Source organism: Cebus imitator, unplaced genomic scaffold, assembly GCF_001604975.1.
Source record: "Cebus imitator isolate Cc_AM_T3 unplaced genomic scaffold, Cebus_imitator-1.0 Scaffold370, whole genome shotgun sequence".
NCBI lineage: Eukaryota > Metazoa > Chordata > Mammalia > Primates > Cebidae > Cebus > Cebus imitator.
The window spans coordinates 1,696,797-1,711,547 of record NW_016107685.1 but is presented as its reverse complement, the minus strand read 5'-3'; the positions used below and the strand labels follow the sequence as shown (position 1 = coordinate 1,711,547).

General features: G+C 34.1%; 1 protein-coding gene across 1 annotated transcript; it reads left to right on the top strand.

Annotated features, from left to right (window-relative positions):
• The first annotated feature begins 11,678 nt into the window (after nt 1-11,678).
• LOC108288289 (olfactory receptor 52N4) lies at nt 11,679-13,788 on the top strand. Its single transcript, XM_017507174.2, has 2 exons — nt 11,679-11,739; nt 12,133-13,788. Exon 2 carries the CDS (start codon nt 12,181-12,183, stop codon nt 13,144-13,146), a length of 966 nt encoding a protein of 321 aa, XP_017362663.1. The 5' UTR covers nt 11,679-11,739; nt 12,133-12,180; the 3' UTR covers nt 13,147-13,788.
• The last annotated feature ends 963 nt before the right edge of the window (nt 13,789-14,751 follow it).

Sequence of the window (14,751 nt, the reverse complement as noted above, 5' to 3'; positions counted from 1 at the left end):
TACACCTTTAGATGCACCTGCACCTTCATACAAAGTTCATGCTTCCTTTGGCTGCTCCCAGACAATGACCAGACACAGCAAGAGGATGAGAGCTAGGTCATTCTGGCCAGAAATGGAACTCCTTTAATGGTCAGCCTTTGCATGAAGGCTGAACTGGCCTGGCTAAGACTTTCTCAGAGCTGCACTGAGGGCTAACACTTTTCTTAGGCAATCTTTCCTTCTCTCTCCTTTTTCTTGGTTGTCAGACTGCATCATGGTCTAAAGATTCTCTTCATCTTTTCCTCCCTCCTTATCCTTTACATTTAACATTCCCCCACCCCAATAAACCTATCAGATGAGAGAGGGCAGTAACCATAGTCTTGTATGGGAGAAACTTATTTGTTATCTTCCTGCATAAGTATAGCGTTAGCTCTCGTGTTATAAATAAAAGAGTGAGATAGTTTGCAAAATACATCTTCAAGGTCATCCATTCAGATATCTCCATCCCACGTTTCATTGTCCCAGATTTCACTGTCACAGTGAGTCTGACCCATCTCCAGGAATTCTGAACAGGGTATTCAATACAGTGTCTACAGTAATTTTCCCAAGTCAATAAATTCTTGCTTATTCTCTATATTCTTATGTCTTATGATCTTATCTTCTTGATTAAGCTCCCTTAATTTTCAACCCTCTGGCTTCTTCAAGGACATACTATGTATTTCTTGCAGTTTGTTCATGTTGTAATCATACTGGAATGTGTGTGTGTGTGTGTGTGTTTAATGTTTTATTTCCTTAAAAATACATATCTAATTCAAATATGGCAAAATATTAAGAGTTCTTAAAACTTAGTGGAAGGTATTTGGATATTCACTATATTATTCTTTATACTTTTCTGTATGTTTGAAACGTTTTCTAACAAAATATATATTTTTTATTGTACTTTAGATTCTGGGGTACATGTGCAGATCATGCAAGATCGTTGCATAGGTACATTCATGGCAAGGTGGTTTGGTGCCTCCATCCCCCCGTCACCTATACCTGACATTTTTCTCCACGTTATCCCTCCCAACCTTCCCTCTCACTATCCCTCCTCAACCCCTGCCCCCAGTGTGTGATGCTCCCCTCTCTGTGTCCACATGTTCTCATTTTTCAATACCCACCTATGAGTGAGAACATGTGGTGTTTGATTTTCTGAATTTAACCTTAATAATATTTTCAATTTATGATGAGTTTGTTAGAATGTAATCCCATTGTAAGTCAAGGAGTATTTGTATAATCTAATGATTGTTCCCGTTCTTTGGAAATAGATTTCTGGCCATTGATTTGGGTGACAACTCTTGGAAATAAGAGAATATCTGGGCATTTTGATACTATTGATAACTGGACACCGAAAGTATCATTACGCATCCCACAAGCAGCCTGCCTTTGTTAAAATGTGGGGTAGATGAGAGCAGGTAATAAACAAAGTCCTGACTGAAGTCTGGTTTTCAGTAGGTCTGTTCTCTCATGATCCATCTCTTGGTCATTCCCTGGTCTCTGAGTATATGATCAGAAGTAATTATTACACAAACAGTCTCTGACTTACAATGGTTCAAATTAAGATTATTTTACCATGGTGTGAAAACAATATATACTCAGTGAAAACCTTATTTGAAACGGTGAATTTCAATATTTTTCTGGGCTATTAATCTGTGATAAGGTACTCCTTCATGATGCAGAGTAGCGGCAGTGAGCTGCAGCTTCCAGTCAACCATGATATTATGAAAACAATTTGTATTGTCCAATGTACTGCATTAAACAAATTATGTGAGCCATTCAACACTTTGTTATAAAGTAGCCTTTGCTTAAGATAATTTCATTCAACTGTAAGCTAATATAAGTGTTATCAGCATATTTAACATAAGCTAGGCTAAACTATGATGTTCAGTAGGTTAGAAATTTTCTACATATTTTCAATATACAATATTTTCTATTTATGACGGTTTTTAGAGACATAATGCATTGTTATTCAAGAAGCATCTATATTGCTTCTTGGCCTTTTGAATGTAGTGTGTAACATTATGTGGAAAACCATAAAACTGATCCTCCAATAGAAGACAGCAAATTTTTAAAAATCACATTGAAGCAGACAGAGATTAGTAACATCAAGTATCTAAATAACCTAAGTGATGATAGCAAGATGAACCAAGGAAAAGAGAAACTTTGAACACACCCAGTCAAAAATTAATAAAAGTGACATGATAAATGATGCCACAGAAATATGAAAGATTATTAACGACTATAATGAATATCTCTGCAGGTACAAACTAGCAAATCTAGAAAAAATGGATAAATCCTGGTTAACATACAACCTCCTAAGATTCAATCAAGAAATATTAGAAATACTGATCAGACCAATAACAAGTGGTGCAATTGAATCTTCTAACAAAATATGCCTACAATCAGACATTCACAATCAAATTCTACCAGACATATAAAGAAGATTTTGTAATAACCCTACTGGCACTGTTTCAAAAAATTGAAGAGGAGGCAATCCTCCTTAACTCGTTCTATGATGCCTGTTTCACCCTGTTACCAAAGCCTGGTAAGGATGCAAGAAAAAAGAAAATGACAGGCCAATATTCCTGATGAGCTCAGACACAAAAATCTGCAGTGAAATACTAGCAAACCAAATTCAACAGGACATTAAAAAGATAATACACCACGATCATGTGGGTCTTATTACAGTGGTGCAAAGGTAGTTCAACAAATGCAAAGGTGATTCATCAAATGCATGCCCATATGCTCCTGAGGCCTAGGATATGGGCATAACACAATTAAAAAAATATGATCATTTTAACATATGTCAAAAAAGCTTTTGACAAAATTCATCATCTCTTCATGATAAAAACTCTTAACAAATTAGGCACTGAGGGAATTTACTTCAAAAATAGTAAAGCCATATGCATCAAAACAACAGTCCACATCATACTGAATGGGGAAAAGTTGGAATAATTTCCCCTAGCAACCGGAACAAGCCAAAGATGCTCATGTTCACCACTTCCATTCAACATAATGTTGGAAGGTCTTTCTGAGCAATCAGAGAAAAGAAATAAATAAGAAGCATCCAAATTTAGGAGTAAGTTGTTGAAAGCAAATGCAACAAAAATAAAAATAGACGAATAAGACATAATTAAACTAAAAAGCTTCTGCAAAGCAAAAGAAACAATCAACAGAGTAAGCAGACAGCCTACAGAATGACAGAAAATATTTGCAAGGTATGCATCCAACAAAGGAATAATATCCATCATCTACAAGGAACTCAAGCACCTCAACAGGAACACAAATAACCCCATTCAAAAGTGCAAAGGACACAAACAGATGCTTTTCAAAAGAAAATGTACAAGTGGCCAAAAAAACATATGAAAAAATACTGAGCACTGCTTATCATCTGAGAAATGCAAATTAAAACCACAATGAGATATCATCTTATACCAGTCAGAATGCCTATGGTTAAAATATGTATAAACAACAGATTTTGTCATGGAGAAAACTTATATACTGTTGGTGGGAATGTAAATTAGTAAACCTTTATGGAAAACAGTACGGAGATTTTTCAAATAAATAAAATTAGAACCACCATTTGATGCAATTCCACTACTCTGTAATTATACACAGTAATAAGGGAAATAAATTATTATATAAAAACATATCTGCATTTTTATGATTATCTCAGCACTATTCACAATAGCAAAGATATGGAATCAAATGTCCATCAGTGGATGACTGGATAAAGAAAATGTAAGACAGGCTGGGCATGGTGGCTCATGTCTATGATGCCAGCATTTTGGGAGGCCAAGGTGGGAAGATCGCTTCAAGCTAGGAGTTGGAGACCAGCCTGTCCAACATGGTGAAACCTATCTCTAATAAAAATACCAAAAAACAAAAGCAAAAAACAAAAAATAGAGGGTCATGGTGGTACAAGCCTGTAATCCCAGCTAGCGGGGAGGCTGAGTTCATGGTGAGAGAGTGAGTTGGAAATACACTGGTCAAAGGTTACAAAATTAGTTCCAGCTATTTGGGATTTGGAGGGGAAGGAATTGCTGTGACAAGGAGTTCAAGGCCAACCAGCCTTTGTAACATGGAGAGACCTCCTCTCTAAAAAAATTTAAAACATAAGATAAAATGAAAATGTAGTTATATAAAAAGAATTAGTTCAAGAAATTTCTTGTACAGCATCATATCTATAGGTAGTAGAAATGTAGTTTATTCTGACACAAGAACAGAAAATCAAACACCGTATGTTCTCAGTCATAGGCAGGTGTTGAACAAAGAGAACACATGGACCCAGCGAGGGGAACATCACACACTGAGGTCTGTCGGGAGGAACTAGGGGAGGGACAGCGAGGGATGGGGAGTTGGGGAGGGATAACATGGGGAGAAATGCCAGATATAGGTGATGGGGAGAAAGGCAGCAAACCACATTGCCATGTATGTACCTATGCAACAACTCTGAATGTTTTTCACATGTGCCCCAAAACCTAAAATGCAATTTTATATATATATATGAAGAAAGAAAGAAATGTAGTTTATTCTTGGACAGTAAGGGAGATTTCAAGTTAACTCAGTTTCAATGACAACTGAGTTAACATATATGCTGATTAGTTTGATTTAACTTTTCCATAATGTGTGTATACATATATATATTTATATATAAATATAATTTTATATTTCAAAACATTGTGTTGTACCTGAAAAACATCTACAACTTATATGTCAGTTTAGAAAGGAATACAAAAATCAGTAAGCCTAATAAATCGGGCATTTCTTGTGAATATATACTGAGCCTACACACCAGTTGTAGACAATATTTATTCTTCTCAATCACATGTGAAACATTAAACGAATCCAGATTTTATTCTTGTTAATGAGATCACTCAATACCATCAACAAGTTCTGTAAAAAAAAATGAAGAAAAATACTTCAAGTACTACCATACAATGCCTTAAAACCAGTAATATAAAGTTTTAAAATACGGTGTACTTACTGAGGTAGCATTGTTAAATACAATTAGACAACAGTATTTCATCAACTTGGCACATAACTATTGTTATAAATAAATGAGGACCCTAACATACAACAAAAATTTATTTTGAAAAAAAGTCAGGTAAGAAAAGTCATGGAGATTTTATACCCACATTCATTTATTATAGCATTTGTTTTGAAAGGATCTACATTCATAAGATCAAGCTGTGTACATAAATTATACACATCTAACATGAATTTTTAATCAGCTACAGTAATTCTGTTTTGAAATGGATTAATTTTATAATGTCAAATTAAAATAGCAACATTTATGTTATAATACAACATGATTTTTGTTAAAACATGTGGTTAATGCATAGCAATACATATATATCATTTTAATTAAGGTAAAATCTATATCATAACTTTAAGTTTTAGAACTATGGATGCTTTTTAATTTCCTTATAGACACCTTTATGTTTTTTCAAGTTACTCAGCATGTGTTATTACTTTTATCTTTGTAAAATGGATATAAATTATAATCAGTTATTTTTCAGCAATAATAATTATTTTTAAATTATTGTATAATAATGATCATTATTTCAAGGTTTGTATATTCCTCAAATGTTTTCCTAATTTAATATATAAATGTAATAAGTTTAAAGTTTTGATTACATTTTAGAACACCAAAATATTCATAATTCATTTCTTTCACTTGAAAATCAAAAATTTCATTGAAAAAGTAAACTTTTTGAACCAGGGGTCATGTGCACATAGTTCCCAGCCTGCTTTGGAAAGCAGAAAGTTCTAAATAAAAATAAATTGAAAGAAGTAAAATGATACATTAATACAAACAAAATTTTTTCAATCTATCAGTTTATGAATGAACAAAACATTCTCTACTTCTGTGTTTTTGATATCTTTCCCACAGGGTAGTGGAAAAGAAGAAAACATTAATCTGCAGGAAGCATCAAATCCTAGTCTTTATTAAAATAACTTGTGTTCATTTTCATTCTCTCACCAACTCATAAACACACTCTAACACACAAACACACATGTATGGGATTATTTGCTTATATATGTATCATTATTTGGACACTGAGAATGGAAAGTTTTTGTTTTTTCTTCTCTTCCCATAGAGGTTAACTTGATTCTCACACCAGCACCTGTGTCTCTGATATTCTGAAACATCCCCTTGGGACACATAACACATGTTTCTCTTTAAGGCTCAGTTCAATAGTTCAGACATAAAGGAATTTATAGGCTGGTGGCTGTGCATGTATATTAATTCTAGGATTATGATTCTTTTCTTGACCAAGATTCTTAACACCTGGAGTAGATTATTTACAGATCACTGTTTTGCTATTCAGAAATGAAGGTATTAAAAATACAAAAAAAAAAGAGGGAATAGTGACAAGATTTATTTTTCATAGGCATTAAGATAAAGTAAAGAGAGGCTTTGGGTATATCTCAGTTGTTTATCATTTTTTCCAGCTCAGTCATTGATTCCATTCACATAGTTGGAAGGAAGAAGTGTTATGTGAGGCTTAGGTTTTTTTTGAGACAAAGTCTCACTCTGTCACCCAGGCTGGAGTGCAGTGGCATGATCTCAGCTTACTGCAACCTCCACCTCCCAGGTTCAAACAATTCTCCTGTCAGCCTCCCAAGTAGCTGGGATTGCAGGCACCTGCCACCAGACCTGGCTAAATTTTGTATTTTAGTTTATTTTCCAAAATCAAGCATTAAAATTTAGTGTAAACTATGATGATTATTATATGTGTATTTCTCTATTTAAATAGGAATCCTTTTTCACTAGCGGTGGAAGTCAAGTGTGGATTACTCCCATGAGAAGGAGAAATGAGAAACTACCTAGAGAATATTTACCCATTACCCTTGCTTTTTACCTGCTTTCCTTTACTTCCTCCAAATCATAGTATTATTTTCTTTGGTTATTTCCTGGAAAGACTGAGACATAACTTTTGTTTCATTTGTTTGCAGTAGCAAAATCTAATCTACATGGAACAAGCAACCCTCATATGAGAAGGTGGGTTTACTAGATTGGAGAGGGTTGAATTAAAAAAAAAAAAAAGTTGCCTGCAGAGTTTAAGAATGAGGTTAAATAGAAGGTAACATGTATTAATATTACCAGACCAATTACTCTTACCGCACCAGAGCATAGTGAAGTCAAATTTCTTTGCAGAACAAATTAAATGTTGATGTGCAGGAACTATTTTCAATTTGTTTTAGAAAGAAAACTGCATACGTTTATAGTTATTAATAATACTTAGATAGCTATGTAGTTCTTGGAGAACTTTGCAAGTGTGTGGAAGATGGCATCTAAATTGCTGTGTAAGCACACAGCCGGTTTTACTGACTAAAGTTATACCTAAAACAACAAAATATAGGAAATATTAATAAAATATTTAACTAGTATTTAGATAAAAATGTGCATATAATCTCAGAAGAAAAGATGCTCTATTTTTGGTTTAGGAAATATTTATGCTTCCCCTAATTTCTCTACCTACTTCTAACACATGGATACTTGTTTCAAACTCAGTAGAACCATGAATACATACTTGGATATGTGCAGGTTCAATATAGATCTACAAGTATATTTTTCTCCACACAGGTTATTGTTCTTTCTGCACGTAAGTCATGAAGACATTAAAAATAGTATTTTCCATTACTTGAAATAGTCACTTTAACTCCAGGAGAAGCTGCAAAAGTGCATCCTGAACTGCAGTTTACAAAGCGATATATAGCCCAAAACAAGTATTGAGCATCACATTTAAGATACCGTTCAACACATTAAAGTGAGATGCAGGGAGAAAAGAATCATGACCCTATTGAATAGTTTATACTAAATTTTTATAAATTATTGAAAAGGTAGTTTTATAAATGAATTATCACAACTGTCATTAATTTTTAGTTATTTTTGCTTAATAATATATTGTAAAACATCTGAAAAATGAGGAATGTGTAAGAAATCTGAAAAATATAATGGTGACTACAAATATAAAATATAGATTCATAGTTTATAAATTCTGTCTGAATGACAGAATCTTGTAATTTTTGTTTTCAAGGAAAAACATTTCATGTATTGAAAAGACTATCTTTTATGCCATTTTAAAAAAATAATAACACATCTTAAAACTCCAAAGCTAAAATTTCAGTTTTTGAATCATCCACTTTCCTTAATTAGAAAATTAAAAATTAGTTTACAAGCTGCTAGGTAATATAAGTGTAACTTTGAGAAGTCCTCATATTAACGTTGTCCTTCAGAATTAACAAAGTGAGAATATGAATTTAAGTGTCTTTCCTTATTTGTGTTATAGAAAAACCTTATCAAACCTAGAAAAACAACAATTTGGTACAATTACCATTAATTACATTTACACAATGCTAAGCGTTTTACCTTCTCAAAGTGATCTTGGCTTGAGTGTTTTTGCTTTGAATTCTTTTTTATACTGTTAATACATCATCTGTAAGTAGGTGTACTGTTTACCTAAAAAAAGGTAAGTTTGTATATATTTTAAACCTCTGTGTATAGTTTTCATTCTGATGAAGTATTATACTGCATATGTAATTTAAAAAAATTAATTGTGATTATTTCAACTTGGTGGGATGTTTAAATTATTTTTATCTCCAAAACCAATATATTTGTTCTGCCTTCGTTATCTTATTTTTTTCTTCCCAATTTGCATTCTCTTTGTTTTTCTACTTCATGAGAGGGATTCCTTATTTTGTTTCTCTTATCTAGTAATCTTAAGTAAAACTTTCTTTTTTTTCTTCTAGTGGTTTATTTTATATTTTCTAAATAATATTCAGTTGGTGCAAAAGTAATTGTGGCTTTGCCATTACTTTTAACGGTAAAACCCGCCATTATGTTTGCACCAATCTAATAATATTTAGATTATAATTTATTAATTCTCAAAATAAAGTGTGTCTGGTGATTCATTCACTTCTTCAATTATTCACTTATTTGTTTTAAAGTTGACATTTATTGAGTATCTGAGAGATTTGATTTGCTCAGCTCTGAGGATGATTTACCAGACACTGTCCTTACATCAGTGATTTCACTGAATTTTGGAGAATTCCTAAATATAAATTGATTTTCATATCATGAGGTAAATGTAATTAAAGAGAATAATTATTTAAACAAACCAATTTCTTACCCCAATCGTGGCTGTTGGTAAGCTACATTATCTTAAAATAATTTAAAGGATGGGTCACTATCATGTTTAAAGGACATTTGAGATCTCCTGATGATGGTTTTGCTTGCAGAATGTGTAGGGATTAGCTACATTTGAGGGGAGTGGGTAAAGGGAGCATCAAAGAGATAGAGGCCTGCCTATCACAAAGCTGAGAATGTCAGTGTGACATGAGTAGGAAATAACAAACAGCACCAGAAGAGAAGACTATTCCTACCATTTTGACCTGTCAGAATTCTAATCATGCTCCAGGTCTGGGAGCATCTGTCCTTTTCTCTAGGGGCATCTCCTGAAGCTAGGTTAGACACACGGATGCTCCTATGACACCTCATATAACTCTAACATTTTTATTTATTTTATATATATATTTTACTTGCATTTTAGGTTTGGGGGTACATGGGAAGAACATGCAAGATTGTTGCATAGGTACATACATGGCAATGTGGTTTGCTGCCTTCCTCCTCATCACCTATATCTGGCATTTCTCCCCATGTTATCCCTCCCCATTTTGTAATGACTTAAGGACACATCTTTGAGGAGTATGCCTATGAACAAGTTTAACCTGTGTTTCTCTACTATTTTCAAAACAAGTTGGCTTTTGAGACATCTGATCTGTCCTCTTGGTGTTACTCAATGATGCAGAATTTTTATGTGAAACCGTATCTCCTATCAGACAATAATCGTAAAAGAGTTTATTTTATTAATGGAGGGCAGGATGAATACCTCCTCTGATGGGGCACAAAAGAGAACTCATTTGGTGGCACTGTTGATTCCTAAGGTGTGAATTTTTTAAGCACTGCCAAAATGACTGCAAGCCTGAGAAGAAAATACAAATATGGGTATTGAGCACTTAAAATGAGGTAGCATCCCCTAATCCTCTTGGCAATTTAATTTTTGTTATTATGAATTCTAACATACCTATGCAATTCTACAATTAATCCAATTACATGTTGATTGATTTTTAAAACCTGCATCTTGTATACCTCACAACCTAATCAAGTAAGAGAATATGACCAGCAACTCACAGGACCCTCTACCACATACTGCCTTTCAGTTATCACTCTCGCTTTGTAAAAATATTTTTCTATTTCTAATAGCACAGAATAATTTGATCCATTTTTGTATTTTATTGAAAGAACACAAAATGTTACCTACTATTTTAAATCTTTCTAAAAAAATTAACACAGATTGTGAGATTAGTCTATATTATGCATATAGTCATAGATTGTTAACTCTTATTGTTACACGGTATATCATTGTGGGAATGTACCAAAATTTATTTGCCCATGATGAACATTTAGTTTTTTTCCAGTTTTAGGCTACACTACAAACCACGTTACAATAAGCATTCTAACTGATATATTCTAGTAAATACATGTACACTGTTGTGTTAGAAGTGTAAATGATGGTCATGTGTATGTTTATCATAACGAGATATCCAATTAACAGTTGTTCAAATTTACATGTCTTCCCATAAGAAATGAGAATTGCAATTACTCTACATCTTTGCCAATGCTTAGTATTTTTAGTCCTTTTCATTTTAGCTGTCCAGTTTGATAAGTCACTACATACCAAAAAAAAAGGTGCTCTGTCATGAGAGATACAAATTTTACTTATTTTTCTGATTAATATAAAAGTTTGTGCCTATTTAAATGTTCGTTGGCACTTTTATCCCTCTTTTGAAGTGTATGTTTCTTCCTGCAACTTTTTCTTACTGATGTTGCTGGAGTGCTTCATATATTTTGTGTATGTATGCATTTGGTTATCTTCTAGTTTGTGTTGACTGGATACATAAAACACAAGAAAGATATCTTGAAAAGTGAAAATACTGAATCAAAACTTCATTGACTTTTTCAAATTTTAAATTTTTGTGGGTACATCATAGGTGTATATATTTATGGGTGTCTGAGATATTTTGATAGAAGCATACAATGTGCCATAATCCCATTAAAGGGCTGAGCGCAATGGCTCACGCCTGTAATCCCAGCACTTAGGGATACCAAGGCAGGTGGATTACCTGAGGTCAGGAGTTGGAAACCAAACCTGCCCAATATGGTGAAACCCTGTCTCTGCTAAAAATACAAAACTTAGCCAGGCATGGTGGCATGCACCTGGTATCCCAGCTACTCAAGAGGCTGAGACAGAAGAATTGTTTGAACCTGGAAGGTGGAGGTTGCAGCTATCCAAGATTGCACCACTACACTCCAGCCTGGGCAACAGAGTGAGACACTGTCTTAAACCAATAGTGATAATAATAATAATATGATTAAATTAAATAGGGGTATCCATCACCTCAAACATTTATCCTTTGTGTTACAGACAACCCAATTATACTCTTTTAGTTATTTAAAAATATATAATTAAATTATTATTGACTATAGACACCCAATACATTTACTAATTTTTGAGACCCTAAGCTTCATTGAGTAATAATTAAAACATCAAAATTCTTTGAACAGTGTCTGAGTACCCAAGAATGAATACCAGACATTCATTAAGAATAAAAATTAAAAGTCTACATCTCATCTCTTGGATCATCAGTGAAGTAATCAAATTACTATTCTTTAAAATAACATCTGTATTGAGATAATTATAGTTGTAGTTAAGTAAGATACACTAGTAAAAATACCATTGAAAAGTTAGAATTATATTTGATTATAAATCTATGAGATTGGGAATATGTCTTTTTACAAATTAATTAATGTTTGACTTGCATCTGTGATTAAAACTTAGACTTCCCAATAAGAACTGTTTACTTAATCAAAGAATTAATCAATCCATAAAAGTAAACAGACAAACCAAACTATTCCTTGGCTTTCAGAAATTTGGTTGTTGGACCACGAAAATGCATTATGGAATTTTTTAAAGTTGGGGAGAGGGAGACAGTAAAGATAACCTATATTTTCTCTTGTCTTTTTTTTTTTTTTTTTAACTCTAGGAAAATCCACACAAAATTTAAGTGACTTCATAACCTACCAGATTTATCATGCTAACACTGAATAAAACAGACCTAATTCCAACTTCATTTATTCTGAGTGGAGTCCCAGGACTGGAGGACACACAACTCTGGATTTCCTTCCCATTCTGCTCTATGTATGTTGTGGCTATGGTAGGGAACTGTGGACTCCTCTACCTCATTCGCTATGAGGATGCCCTGCACAAACCCATGTACTACTTCTTGGCCATGCTTTCCTTTACTGACATTGTCATGTGCTCTAGTACAGTCCCTAAAGCCCTCTGCATCTTCTGGTTTCATCTCAAGGACATTGGATTTGATGAATGCCTTGTCCAGATGTTCTTCATCCACACCTTCACAGGGATGGAGTCTGGGGTGCTTATGCTTATGGCCCTGGATCGCTATGTGGCCATCTGCTACCCCTTACGCTATTCAACCATCCTCACCAATCCTCTCATCACAAAGGTTGGGCTTGCCACCTTCCTGAGAGGGGTACTGCTCATTATTCCCTTTACTTTCCTCACCAAGCGCCTGCCCTACTGCAGAGGCAATATACTTCCCCATACCTACTGTGACCACATGTCTGTAGCCAAATTGTCCTGTGGTAATGTCAAGGTCAATGCTGTCTATGGTTTGATGGTTGCCCTCCTGATTGGGGGCTTTGACATACTGTGTATCACAGCCTCCTATACCATGATTCTCCGGGCAGTGGTCAGCCTCTCCTCAGCAGATGCCAGACAGAAGGCCTTTAATACCTGCAGTGCCCACATTTGTGCCATTGTTTTCTCCTACACTCCAGCTTTCTTCTCCTTCTTTTCCCACCGCTTTGGGGAACACACAATCCCCCCTTCTTGCCACATCATTGTAGCCAATATTTATCTGCTCCTACCTCCCACTATGAACCCTATTGTCTATGGGGTGAAAACCAAACAGATACGAGACTGTGTCATAAGGCTCCTTTCAGGTTCTAAGGATACCAAATCCTATAGCATGTGAATGAACACTTCGAAGGAGTGAGAAGAAAAGGATAGAATTACTTCTGTTTGCCTCTTAGGCAGGAGCCGATAAAATCTTTCTGGAAGTACTGCATACATACAAAAAAGGAGTTTGTCAGCTGGTGCATTCTCAGTAAGTACCCTTAGGAATCTCAACACCACTGGCATGTCCACCAACATTTCTATATATTTGTTGCCTTCTCACTCCTGTGAAGGACCAGTATAATAATTAAACCATATTTCCTTCAACAAAACCTAGTGAGTACATTTTTTATGAAAAGGCAAACCTAAGTAGGAGATGACCTGAGTCCTCTTTTCAGTATCACGATTTTCAGCTTAACAGCCAGTTACTACTTTTGTCTGGAAAACATGAGCTACATATTTCTCATAATGATCAAAAACCTCTGTTTCTTCAATGACATTTTCCTAAAAAAGAATCTAGAGTGTATCCCATAAAAGTCATTAATATAATGAGTTTTAGGTATCTAAGCATCTAGCTAAAATAATATTAGGCTGAATAGGTCACATAATTATTTCACAACAGAACAATTAGATATTTCATTTTCTTTAAAGGGGCTTTAAAAAAAGCATACAGTCTGGAAAGAGAGATAGATCTCTTAACCAAAACAAAAACAAAAACAAAACAAAACAAAAAAAACAACAGTATATTTCCTCTAAGATCTCTGTGAAAGGGGATCAAAATCTACTTGTTTCATTTTATCTCTAATTATGAATCTAATAAGAAAAATTGAGTATATATTTCTAATATTTAAATTTATCTAAATTAAAAAACAATTGAGAAACTATAAAAGATAGTGCTTTCATATTAACATCTCACAAGCTAAGCCAAAGGAATATAAACTCAATTTTTACTGCTATTTTTCTATGTCAAAAATAAACTGACAAGAAGACACATATTTCCTTAAAATTTAGTTAACTATAGTCATCAAATTGCATATGTTTACTTAGTGAATGCTTCTTGACTATCTTGCATCTTACAATCTGACAAAAGAGCAGCACCCACTAAAATATAATTATCCTCCATGTATCACCCTATTTCAATATTTGGTATACCCTAAAGCCAAAGGTTGTCAATATTGTCTTTACTTCCTCAGCCTGACATCACTCTTCTCCTAGTTTGTTTTTCTCTTATTCCATTTGTTATCTAAAATTTCTTTTGTCAACTTCACCAATGCTTTTTCCATGTTAGCAAATTAAATAGGCCTCCTTCTTTGCTCATCTCACACTCTTAGGAATTTTGATTGCAATTTAATATTTCCAATATCTTGAAACACTATCATTTTAATTTACTTCAGAGACACTACATATTTCATTTATGTCATATTCTTTGTTTAACTTTATTTTCTACATTCTCTTCCTTTAGTATCATGGTCTTAAGTATTGGCTATGAATCTAATGATTCCCCGAAGGAACTGTTTAGAGAGCTGTTTTTCTTACATAGGCTTCCTGCCTAAGGATACCACTCTGCTTTTGGAGCAGAAAGCGAGCGGTTCTAAAAGAGGCCTAGCGTAAATGGCAAGCTCGTGGCAGGAGGGGGAAGCAAACAAGTGGCAGATCTCTGGGTTAGCTTGCTGCCTGATCTACT

Bases quoted from the DNA above. Each gene is read 5' to 3' on its own strand.
- LOC108288289 (XM_017507174.2), top strand. From the start codon at position 12,181: ATGCTAACACTGAATAAAACAGACCTAATTCCAACTTCATTTATTCTG.